Source organism: Lipotes vexillifer, unplaced genomic scaffold (genome assembly GCF_000442215.2).
Source record: "Lipotes vexillifer unplaced genomic scaffold, Lipotes_vexillifer_v1.1 scaffold1261, whole genome shotgun sequence".
Taxonomy (NCBI): Eukaryota; Metazoa; Chordata; class Mammalia; order Artiodactyla; family Lipotidae; genus Lipotes; species Lipotes vexillifer.
This window is the reverse complement of record NW_006796548.1, coordinates 51552-65058: the sequence shown is the minus strand read 5'-3', so window position 1 is coordinate 65058 and position 13507 is coordinate 51552. Positions and strand designations below refer to the sequence as shown.

Sequence of the window (13507 nt, the reverse complement as noted above, 5' to 3'; positions counted from 1 at the left end):
AAACCCAAAAAAAAAAAAAAAAAAAAAAATGCTTAACACAGATTCTAAAAATTAGAAATAATCTAAACTGCTATGGATTGCAGGTTAATGTTTTATTTTCAGATGTTTTAATAATAGAGAAAACTATATTGAGGGAAATGAATATAATAAACAATTATTTTGAATGAAAATAAGCCAGGAATCTAAAGAAAAAACTTGACAAGTCAAACAAAGATTTATGTTCAAAAAACCTGCCCTACCTGAAGTTTCCTGAGAGAATTACTAACCTTTATTCTCAGTCTCTCTCTCACACACATGCATACGCAAAGTTGTCAGCACATGCCTGTAACTCAAAATATCCACCCTCTGTGTTTGGAGCTCCTGTGGGAAGCCACTGCTTTCTCTGATCATGGTTATTGGGTCTCTCAAACCTACTTCAGCTGATTCTGGAGGTTGATAGCCTATCGTTCAATACCCCAGGAACCAAAATATTCTATATACATTATATAACCCATGTTTAAAATTTTAGACCATCACATAATCTCTAAATTGGATAAAATTCATGGAGCTGGGCTTTTTTCTTCTTCATGATCATGTAATGAGCAGAGTAACCTAAATGGAAAATCCGGAGAGGAAATTCAGATGCCCTAAAGGAATGGGAAACGTTTCATTTTGACATTTTTCCGCTACAACTGTCCTCTAATTCTCAAATTCACTTCTTTCCTGAACTGCTAATGGAAGTTGGGAAAGAAATTACTGTTGGACCTAATATAGTTGAGAGAACTTTTTTTTTTTCCTCAAACAGGTCTATTTATTGGAGTACCACAAAGAAAGAATGAGTTAACCATTTGTCCTTCTCCCATGTGATCCCAAAGCAGGATAATTTCTGGCCCAGTCATCTCTCTTAGTTAAATATGGCATTTTGTAAAGCATTAATAATGAAAAACTACAAACAACTTAAAATGATTATGTGGTACATCTGAATGATAGAATAATGCTTTTAAATGTTTACAAAAAGTATTTTAAAAGACAAAGAAATGTTTAACATTCATCAAGTGTAAAAGCTGCAAAATGTATATATAGAATATAATCTTAATCTCAAAATGTTAATTTTTATGCACATATGTGACTATAAAGAAATACACTGGGCTTCCCTGATGGCGCAGTGGTTGAGAATCTACCTGCCAATGCAGGGGACACGGGTTCGGGCCCTGGTCTGGGAAGATCCCACATGCCACGGAGCAACTAGGCCCGTAATCCACAACTACTGAGCCTGAGCATCTGGAGCCCATGCTCCACAAGAGAGGCCGCGACAGTGAGAGGCCCACACACCGCGATGAAGAGTGGCCCGCGCTCGCCGCAACTAGAGCAAGCCCTCGCACAGAAACGAAGACCAAACACAGCCAAAAATAAATAAATAAATAAAATAAAAATTAAAAAAAAAAAGAAATACACTGAAATGTTAACAGTGCCTATCTCTGTGTGGTAGTAATATCACACAACGATCATTTGCTTTGGTAGTTTTTTCCCTTATTTTTCTATAAGCATGCAATAGTTTTAACCATAAAAATTTTAACCATAAAAACATATATATATATAAGCAAAATGTAAAAATGATATGTACACTATGATTGAAATTATGTAAAATTATGTCTCATATGCACACAGATGAAAAGGGAACATAAAAATTGTTACGCTGGGGTGTAGGATTTTTATAGTTGAAACATTAATGGCTTATCTCCTCAGTTTATTGGGTGAATTAAACAAGAGAAATGGTCTAGCCCACAGTCTTGAATGCAAATGTCAGGTAGGCAGTTGGATATGTAAGTCTGTAGCTCAGAGAAGGGGTGTAAACTGAAGATACAAATGTAGGAGCCTTCAGCATGCAGATGCTTACATGCCAAAATACATTAATCAGACTGTCAATTTAGTGATTGGTTCGGTGATAGACACAATTCACCAATTTATTAATTTACAACAGAGGATATACTTTTCTTATACTTGGAAGGTTCCAAGTCCTTATCTAGGTAAACTACCCACTGACCCCAGTATCAAATACCTAAAAATTAGATTAGTGATCAAAAATTGCTTCAACACGGAATCAGAACAAAAGGGAGATAAACGTTTTGAGAGATGTTTCCAGTCCATGAAGGTTTAACGGAACCCCTCATAAAAGAATCCATCTCTCTAGTTCCTACCATCAGATTCATTTTTTCCTTATTAAGGCAAAATAAACACTGCCAACTTCAGGCTCTCAGGCTTTCTTTTACTATGTTCCAGAGACTGATATCTGCTCATATAATCTCTCCCTAGTAGAATGATACAATCAATTAGACTTTAGCCTACTAAAGTGCAATTTCATTCCAATCCCTTTTTCCCTAGAATTAAACCCAGATTACCTTGTTGAAGTCTTGAATGCTCCCAACTCCTCAGTCACAGATTTATAGGCAATTACCTGGTATATTTCTGTCTATGGCTAATCCTATACTCTGCGTAGGATTCATCATTAGTTTCATTCTCAGAAGACAGCCTGAATTCTTGGGAGGTACTTCATTGTTACCCACATATACCACCAACAGTTGGATTAAATGCATATGGTAGAAGGCACCAAATGAAACATGAGGCTCCCTCCTTGGTACTGGGTATCTCACTAGATACAGAACATCTACACATTCATTTAAACCTTACATCAGCCCTGTGACATTAGGTTCACGTGAGGAAATAGTCTAGCAGTTAAGTAAATTGTCCATGGTCACAAAGCTGATAAAGAAAGAACTGCAATTCAAACATGAGTCTGTCAGGTCTTCTACAACACAGTAGACATTTCTCCATTTTTTTCTTTATTATCGATCTGTTATCTTTTCAATTAAAAAGAGAAAGATCTCATCTACAACAGTAGAAACACATCTAATTCTGTTCTAGCAAATGCTCCAGAACAGAAACCAACAAAAATGCTTTGCTCATCATGTCACATGGAAGGGGGGAGTGTGTGTTGGGATCTCTGACATTAAGCCGTAAACGCCCAAAGGGCATATCAAATCCATCATTATTTAGTAAACCTAACATAACACTTAAACAGAATGAGTCCCATCTGAGTGTATGCTGGTAAAAGAAAGAAAAAAAAAAATTCTGACAACTTGGAAAGAGCTAGCATCTAAACTGCCATATGAGAAAAACAGACAGCCTATTATAGTTCCCTTAAAAATATTCTCCCAACTGTGTTAGGTTCACCATTAATTTCACAAATTCCATTGACAATAAAGGAAAGAGGTTAAAACTTACAAACTATTAGGGGACAGCTGCAGCCCAAAAATGTCAAAATAAAAGGTCTCCTTTATCTTTGGGGCATCTGAATTCCCTCTCTAGACTTGTCAAATAAGTTATCTCCAATCAGCAGTATATGACAATAATGTAAGCACATAAATTAAAGTGCTTGCACATCCTTTATCATGTTGAGATTGTGAATTCATTCAAACATTTACTAAATATCCACTATATTATAAGCAAAAGTGGATCCAAGGATGAGTAAGACATGATCCTGCTGGTCAAGAAACTAAAGTATACACATCATCCCATTTCACAGATAAGGAAACTAAGGCTCAAGGACTAAGCAATCTGCTATAGTCAAGAAGCTAGCAGATGGGAGAGCTGGGACTAGGATTCATGTATTCACTTAATAAAATTCAATGAACACCCACTATATCTCAGGCACTGTAGTAGGCCCTGAATCATCCCAACAGCCTAACTATTCCACAGTTCAGTGGATTAACGGCAACTTCACTTATTTTATTACACTACATTGTAATTTGTTTACATCTCTAGACTGTGAACAATCTGAGAGCAGCAGGAACTATGTTTTCTTATCTCTGTGTTCCCACATAACATACTGACCAGAAAATAGAACTCAATAATTATTTGTTAAACTTGAATTCTTTGCTAAAAATATTTGTGCTACTACCACAAGCAAGGCACTTTAAAAGTATTTAACACTGAACAATCTCTACTCTCAAAATTTCATAGTTTAGTGCTGGTGGCCAGAGAATAGTAGAGAAAAAAAGAACTTCATAAATATATAGGGCTGCATTGTCCACTACGATAGTCACTAGCTACAGATGTTTTACACTGAAGTTTAAATTAATCAAAATAAACAAAATTTAAAAGTTGGTGGGCTACTGTATTAGACAGCACAGATGTGGTATAATACAAAAACATATTCGGTCTTTGTCCCTGGTCCCTGCACAGAACTCTTAAAACTCTTAGAATTTCCCCAGTGATAGGGGTGTCTTTGTAATTCATAGTAAGCCCCTTTTGATCATACTAGAGTTTATGCTAATGAGGTGACTTGGTTGTGGGGCCCCTTGATAGTTTCTGGATGGAACTGTCACCAGAAAGACCAAGTGATTAAAGGATTGGAACTTTCAGCTCCACTGACCTCCTGGGGGAGGGGCTGGAGATAGAGCTCTATAAAAACTCCTGAACAATGAGAGTCAGAGAGCTTCTGGGTTGGTAAACACCTCAGCTTGCTGGAGAGTGGTATGCCAGAGGACATGGAAGCTCTGTGTACCCCTCCTCCCATATCTTAACCTATACATCTCTTCCGTTTGGCTGTTCCTGTTTGTATCCTTTATAATAAACCAGCAAACAAAAAGAAAGTGTTTTCCTGAGTTCTGTGAGCCATTTTAGCAAATTATCAAATTTGTGGAGGGGGTCAATGGAACTCCTGATTCATAGTGGGTCAGCTAGAAATAAGGGTGGCTCAGAACTTGTGACTAGCATCTCAAGTGGGGGCATTCTTGTGGGAATGAGCCCCGTTAACTTATGGGACCTGACTTCCGGTAGTGTCAAAATTGAATTGAATTGTTAGACACCCCGTTGGTGCGCGGAGAACTGGAGAACTGGTTGGTGTTAGAAAACACATCAGAACAAATATAGAACATTTCCATCACTGTAGAAAGTTCTATTGGACAACACCATGAGAGGGGAAGGAAAATCCAGTTTAGACTTCAATACTAGGAAGGGGTCTTTAACTCAGCAGTGATTAAAAACTTCTGAAAATAGAAATCTGAGAAAAATAACTCAAATTAGAGTCTACCTTCCTGAATGAGAGATGTTAAAATCTACAGACCAGTTATTTCATAACTCAGTCCTTTCAGGGTGGGACTTAATAATCTTCCTCCATTCAAGGGTGGAGAAGCTAAAAAACACTGTAACTGCTCCAGTTACCCGATGAACCTACAGAAGTGCCCAGGATTAGAACTCACAGAGTTTCCATCTAATTATTTGGCTCCCTGAGCTACCCTTCCAAGGCTTGTCTTAGCACAGCTGTCACACTGACAGACTGACTTGTAAACTGGCAGTCACAATCAGAGGCATCACCTGACAGGCTATGGACACAAGTGAGTTGAAGACTAACTGCTGGAAGATGGCAGGCCTTTAATTGCCACACAGTCCCCAAAGTGTCACATAAATATTCAAGTAAGGATGGGACTTTCAGGTACTGGCAGCTATGGCAAGTACACTGACAAGAAAAGCTGTCCTCAGATCAAAAGAGGTGCATACCCTATAGGGATGAGGATAAGTTACACCTCATTACATCCCAGTGAACGTAAAATGAGAAACTTTATTACAGATTGCTTATTGCGAGCTTGGAAACTACTGGTGAGCCATTTCTAATTCGCCAAGATGCAATTTGTAGCAGAGTACATAGTCTCCAAGGCTAGAGGTATGGTTTTATTAGCAAAATCAGCTGTTGGACTTCTGTAAAAGAAAAATTTTGTTTTAAAGAATTGCAAATAGTGAAAGTCCCTTTTCCATGTACATCTCTCCCTTAGCAAACCAAGCTCCCTAGAGGTGACCACTGTTAATAATTTGTTGCCTATTCTTCCAGACTTTCTTCTAAATATATGCAATAATGTTTAAAATACTAGGCATATGTAAACATGCTTTAAAAGGGGGAAGGGTCATGCTATACAAATTCTTGTGCAACATGCTTTTTCATTTTGTTAGCTTAGACACCTTTCCATTTCAGTAAATTGAGACTTACCCTGTTTTACTGATGCACTTTCCCCCCTCACTTTAACATCTCTGAAATTGGAATGCTTCTTATAACCAATGGTGTCTTAAAACTGCTATCAGTCAGGTATCGGTGTGGTGGAATTGTATAAAAACTTTCCATTGACCCTTATGGTAAAAGGAAGACAGTACCAGCACCAAAGTATCTTAGAAATACAGTTATCATTCTTTTTATCATCTGCATAGTTCACTGCATAGATGTACATAATTTATCTAATTCCATACTGCAAACTATATTCCCTAAAGAACTGCTGGATCAAAAGAACATTAAAAACATTAACAGGCATGTAACAATTTACGTTCTCAATAGTAAATGGAACTATTGTTGGAAATAGCCAACACTTTAAAAAATATTTTTAAAATAATTTTAGATTCACATGTAGTTGAAAGAAATAATTCAGAAAGATCTTATGAACCCTTTACCCAGTTTCCTCCAATGGTAACATTTGGCAAAACTAGGATATCACAAAACTATCACAACTAGGCTATCGGCACTGATACTGTGGTATATATAAGAAATATGTATTTGGTCTTTGTCCCTGGTTCCTGGCACAGAGCTCCTAAACTCTCGGAATTTCCTGAGTGATAGGAGCATCTAGTGATTTATAACAAGACCCTTCCAATCTTACCCAAGTTTATGCTAATGAGGTGACTACTGGTCAGATGCTAGAGAGCTTCAAGATGGGAGATGGTAACGACCAGAGGAATCGTGTGATTAGAAGGTTGGAAGTTTCAGCCCCATTCCAACTTCCAGGGAGGGAAGAGGGGCTGGAGATGGAGTTAAATGATCAGTGGCCAATGATTTAATCAATTATGGCCATGTAATGGGGTCTCCACAAAAACCCTTAAGTGATAAGGTTTGGAGAGCTTCTGAGTTGGCAAGTATATCCACGCACCATGAAGGTGATGAACTTCAACTCTACAGAGACAGAGGTTCTTGCACTCAGGGTCCTTTTGGACCCTACCCTATGTACCTCCTCACCTGGCTGTTCATTTGTATCTTTTATAATAAACTGTAACTGTTAAGTATGGCATTTTCCTGAGTTCTGTGAGTTGTTCCAACAAGTTATCCAATCTTGGGAAGGTGGTGTGGGAACCTTCAAATTCATAGCCAGGTCAGACAGAAGTGTGCGTAACACAGGGACAGGATACTGCCCTCACTTGAAGTGAGGGCAGTCTTGTGAGACTGAGACCTTAAACCTGTAGAGTCTGACAGTACCTCTGGGTAGTTAGTGTCAGAATTAACTGAACTGTTGGACGCCCACTTGCTATCAAAGAATCAGAGAACCGGAGAATTGGCTGTTGATTCCACACATTTTGGAATGGCAATAAAAGGAATGCAGTACTGATATATGCTACAAAACAGGTAAACCTTGAAAAGATGCTAGGTGAATGAAAGACGCCCATCACAAAAGACCACATGTTGTATGATTCCATTTATAAGAAATGTCCAGAATAAGCAAATACATAAAGACAAAAAGTAGATAGCTGGTTGTCTAAGGCTGGGGGCAGAGGAGAGAGGGAGATAGGGAATTTGGACTGACAGCTAATAGGTACAGAGTTTCTTTTTTCTGACGAAAATGTTCTCAAACTGTGGTGATGGTTGCAAAATTCTGTGAATATGTTAGAATGTATTAGAAACTACTGAATTGTACACTTTGGATGAAATGTAGGTATGTGAATTATGTCTCAAAAAAGCTGTTAAAAAATGTTACATAAATGGAATCATAACATATGTAAACTTTTGCGATTAGCTTTTTTCACTCAGCAAAATTTTCTGGAAATGGATCCAGGTTGTCACATGTATCAATACCTCATTCTCATTCCTTTGTACTGACGAGCAGTATTCCATTGTATGGATATATCAGTTTATATTTATATTATATTTTTAATCAATATTGAGAATGAGCATCTTTTAAGATATTTACTGCTCAACTGCTATTTTTTTCTCCTATGAATTATCCTTTCATATCCTTGGCCCCTTTTCCTACTTTCCTCTTTTTTATGTGTGATATGGACTGAAAATTCTTTTTCCTAACTTAACTTTGCTTATGATGATTTTTGCAATCATGTTTTTGACTTTTACTTAGTCAAATATAATTCTATATTGACTTTTTTAAAAAATTTATTTATTTTTGGCTGCGTTGGGTCTTCATTGCTGTGCATGGGCTTCTCATTGCAGTGGCTTCTCTTGTTGCGAAGCACAGGCTCTAGGTGTGCGAGCTTCAGTAGCTGTGGTTCAAAAGCTCTAGAGCACAGGCTCAGTAGTTGTGGCGCACAGGCTTAGTTGCTCCGCAGCATGTGGGATCTTCCCGGACCAGGGCTCGAACCCGTGTCTCCTGCATTGGCAGGTGGATTCTTCACCACTGCGCCACCAGGGAAGCCCTATATTGACTTTTATATAGTCAAATATTCTTCTTTATTTTCTTCTAATAAAATACTTATGGTTACATCTTTTACATTAAAATCTTTAATAAATCTTTCATTTATTTTAGCACAAGGAATTAGCAAGTTGAGTCTTTTGATTCACTAGCAGTGTAACAGAGCAGAAAACCCACTGGGCTAGGCATCAGGAGGCCTGGGTTCTAGTCCTGGCCATGCCACGACCTAGCTCAATCATTCTGAGCAGGCCACCAGTCTGTGGAACCTACCTTTTCTACTTAACACAACTGTTTTGAGAAACAAGTAAGATTACAGATGTGAAAAGGATACTCCAAAAATGTTCAATAGATACCTATCAATTGTGAAGAAAAGTAAAGCATTATATATATTTGTATTGGTTACAATACTATTTCCTTTCCACATGCCATATACCAGAAAACTCACAATGTTGGCCTCAGAGAATAAGTAGCTTGCCCTCTCCAAAACCCTATGCCAAAAGAGGTCAAGTGACTCGCCCTAGGATCACAGGTGAAATTTAGGGAAGAGTCAGTTCTAGAAGTGAACACAAGTGGTTATGCCCCAGCCCTCCCCACAAGTCAGAGAGCACCATTCTTCTGAGTTGACTTGCTAAAAACGAACTGTCATCAACTGTCCGTATTCGTATCTTTACACCAAAAATACAAACTACTCTCTGAAAAAAGTAGAGCCTATAATTAAACTGTGGTGGGGGTGACAAAAAAGAGAGTGAAATGAGAGCACTGAATTTCAAGTTATAGTTTCCCACCTTGCTTCCGACAGCCTGGGATTTTGATAAAGGCTCCATAGTCTGTCACCATAGCAACCTATAAAGACAAAAAAAAAGAATCTTTGTCACACAAATAAGAATCTCTCTCCCATAGCATTTAACCTTGTCTCCCTGAATTTCTACTTGGTACTGCCTCTGTCTGCTGCAAAACTGCCCAAAAGTGATGTTCCATCAAACATGCTCTTTTTGAAGTTTTTTTTTTGGTCGTACCACACAGCTTGTGGGATCTTAGTTTCCTGACCAGGGATTGAATCTGGGCCCTCAGCAGTAAGAGTGCAGAGTCCTAACCACTGGACTGTCAGGGAATTCCCCAATTTTAAAATTTTTAAAATTTTTATTGTGGTATAGTTGATTTACAATATTGTGTCAGTTTCAGGTGTACAGCAAAGTGAATCTGTTATACATATACATATATCCACTCTTGTTTAGATTCTTTTCCCATATAGACCATTACAGAGTATTGAGTAGAGTTCCCTGTGCTACACAGTAAGTCCTTATTATCTACTTTATATATAGTAGCGTGTATGCATCAGTCCCAATCTTCCCATTTATCCCCCGTCCCCAGTAACCATAAGTTTATTTTCTATATCTGTAACTCTATTTCTGTTTTATAGATAAGTTCATTTGTAGCTTTTTTTTAGATTCCACATGTAAGTAATATCATATGGTATTTGTCTTTCTTTGACTTACTTCACTCAGTATGACAATCTCTAGGTCCATCCATATTGCTGAAAATGGCATTATTTCATTCCTTTTTATGGCTGAGTAATATTCCATTGTATATATGTAACACATCTTCTTTATCCATTCCTCTGTTTATGGACATTTAGGTTGCTTCCATGACCTGGCTATTGTAAATAGTACTGCAATGCTTTTTTTTTTTTTTTTGGTTTTTTGAAGTTTAGACTGACAGGTATGTGTGATCATATTAAAAACATTGGTGAGATTGGTGTGTTTGTCAGATGGCATGACAGTACTTAGGAATGCCCAAATCCCACATGTACTGAAATCCCTCAAAAAGATATAGGAACAAACAGCAGAAAATTAGGTAATAAAGTTACACTTTATATTATCTGGAACTGAGGCCTCCAATCCAAATGGAGAAGTTTAATAACTTGAAATGGATCATGTAGGACATCTCTTTTTCCTAAACTTCAAACCAACCAGACCATACAGCTTGCTCCACTTCACTCCAAACCAGAGTCTTGGGTTTTATCAAGACAATTAGAGAAAAAGCCAATACACAGACATCTGACAGAACCTGAAAAGATGTAATCAGAGAGAAAAAGAGTTGTCTTTTGCAGAGTTGACCTAAAATGGAGAAGTTAGAGGCTTGATGGATCTATGTAATATGCAATATGTAATAGAAACAAAAGGCCCAAAAGCCTTGCCAGATAAATCATTATCCCAGCCTCTACCTCTATTGCTCTCCTCCTGTCTATCCTCCAGCCCACCCCACCCCCCAATTGTGGACTGGGATTAAAGTTGTCACTATATTTATCACTAAATTCATTATTATTTATAAAATATTCAATACGATCTTACACATATAAACTTTGTTCTTTCCAGTGACTTTAAAATTAGTTATCTCATATTGGGCAATCACTGTTTTGGCTTAAACATAACTAAAACAAGGGGAAGGAAGAAGGAGAAGGGGGGGCTTCCCTGGTGGCGCAGTGGTTAAGAATCTGCCTGCCAATGCGGGGGACACGGGTTCGAGCCCTGGTCCGGGAAGATCCCACATGCCGCGGAGCAACTAAGCCCGTGCGCCATAACTACTGAGCCTGCACTCTAGAGCCCGTGAGCCACAACTACTGAGCCCACGTGCCACAACTAGTGAAGCCCATGAGCCTAGAGCCCATGCTCCACAGCAAGAGGAGCCACCGCAATGAGAAGCCCGTGCACTGCAACGAAGAGCAGCCCCCACTCACCTCAACCAGAGAAAGCCTGCACGCAGCAATGAAGACCCAGCAACGCCAAAAATAAATAAATAAATTTATTAAAAAAAAAAAAGAATGGGTTAAGCACCAAAATTTCTAAACTCTTGTTTTACAATGATGAATATGCTACGCTGGGTTAGGGACCAGATATTCCCAAAGAAACAGTAAAACCAGGCAGATACTAGTACTTAAAATCAAGGCAAGGTGGACTTTAGAGATTAGCTGATCTAATCCTGTTATTTTTCAAATGAGGAAAGTGAAGACCAGAGACATGAAGTACTTATCCGAGTTCACAAAGTGAGTTGTTCTCTGTAAAACAGGGCCGCATGGATAAAGAAGACAATATTTTTAACTGCAATAAAAGAAAATCCCTTCTTTCTGGACCAACTAAAGGCACTTTGGCTTTTGCTCCAGGGTTCTAGAAAGAGGGCTGAAATGCTTCATTCTGTCTAACATCATTATTTAAGGGCATAATTATCTAAACAACTTAAAAGCAGCACCTGGAAGTTGGAGCCCAAATCACCTTGCTGCTATAAATTAAAACAATCTCACTTTTCAATACTGAAGCTCCAGTGTCACATTATTATCTTTTGAGGAAATATCATAATAGACCTAAATTTGGCCTCTTCCCAAAGGAAAGGTTAATGCACTCAACTGTTCAGTTGAGAAAACACATTCTTGCCTATTTCCAGCAGCAGGTGTTTCCATCACTGTGTCTCCTAGGGAGCAGTCAGACTTGAAATTAACAGAATGGCACCTGTCTTAGATGATCACACAGTCTGCCTGGGACCAATTAATCAAATAGCTCAGGGGAGAAAATTCAGTAATCATCTCAACTGAACTCAGGGCTTGGGTAAAATGAATTTACCATCTTCAGATTAGAGGTTGCACTGGCCTTGAAACTTGTTATCCCCATAACATAAATGAGGAAGTTGAGGCTCAGAGATATGTTACTTGTCTAAAGTCACAAAGTTGGAAAGTATCAAGACCAAGTACAGAAAAGAAGTTTTCTGACTTCTAGTCCAATGCTATTTCCAACTTACCAACACCAATCTCGCCTCAGCATTTCTTTGGTTATGGCTGGGCTAAGCCAAATCCCAAATCTCAATGCTATGCTTGTGCTCCCTACCATGCTTAATGGACTCTGGCACCAAGATGTCTCTCAGAGGACAAGAGAAGGATAAATACTAGCTTCTCGGCTATTCTGTCACTGGGCTCCCCAACCCTGCTGAGCCTGCTAAGAGAAGAGCTGCTAGGATATGGGCTGCACCACCAGTTTCTTCAAAGGCAACTGGTCCTAAGAGGCTTGGATTCAATTTAATTCAAACATTTACTGAGCACGTGCATGCAAGATACCATGTCAAGTACTGTGAAATAAAAACAACATACAAAAAGAGATGCCCAGGGATTCCCCTAACGTCCAGTGGTTAAGACTGCATGCTTCCACTGCAGGGGGCACGGGTTCAACCCCTGGTCAGGGAACTAAGATCCTGCATGCCACTCGGTGCAGCCAAAACAAAAAACAAGAGAGAGAGAGATGCCCAGTCTGTTTTTTTTTTTTTTTTTTTCCTTGCGTTATGCGGGCCTCTCACTGTTGTGGCCTCTCCCATTTGCGGAGCACAGGCTCTGGACGCGCAGGCTCAGCGGCCATGGCTCACGGGCCCAGCCGCTCCGCGGCATGTGGGATCTTCCCGAAACGGGGCACGAACCCGCGTCTCCTGCATCGGCAGGCGGACTCTCAAGCACTGCGCCACCAGGGAAGCCCCCCAGTCTGTTTTTAAATGAATTTGAATTAGTTACCAAGATACATGAGATAAACATGGCCTCTACTCTCTAGTAACACCCAATCTAATGGAGGAGACAGACACATATACAAGTAACAATAGTACAAGACAGACTATAAATGTCATGATAGAGGTACAAACAAATGACTGTGGAACAACCAGATTTACCATCTACCTTCCTCCTATACTACCCCAATTCATTCAAAAGAGTTCCCTTATGGGTCTTTTGGTTCCTCCATGCATTTATGAACAGTTGAACAACACCAGCTGCAGACTTGGAGAACCTGATTTAGAACTTGCCACTTATTAATCATTTGGGCAATTACTTAACTTCTAAAAAGTTTCCTTATCCATAAAATGGGGTTAACAATTTCTTTGGAGAAAGTCAATGACACGTAACATGTCAAAGTGCTAACATACATTAGGCTTACAAAATTTCTTTTGAATTTTAATGTAAATTCTTCTTTTTAAATATTAGGCACTCAGTGTTTGTTGGATGAATATTCTGAAAAACAGTTTCCTGTTTCCAATTTACCATGAAATTT

The 13507-nt window shown here is 38.8% G+C and overlaps 1 protein-coding gene across 1 annotated transcript in view; it reads right to left on the bottom strand.

Annotated features, from left to right (window-relative positions):
- Positions 1 to 13507, bottom strand: part of ZCCHC17 (zinc finger CCHC-type containing 17) — a 46733-nt gene that overhangs the window by 30370 nt on the left and 2856 nt on the right. Inside the window, exon 2 of the mRNA XM_007468644.1 lies at positions 9218 to 9275. Coding sequence (XP_007468706.1) covers positions 9218 to 9275 — 58 coding nt within the window. The remainder of the gene's footprint in view (positions 1 to 9217; positions 9276 to 13507) is intronic.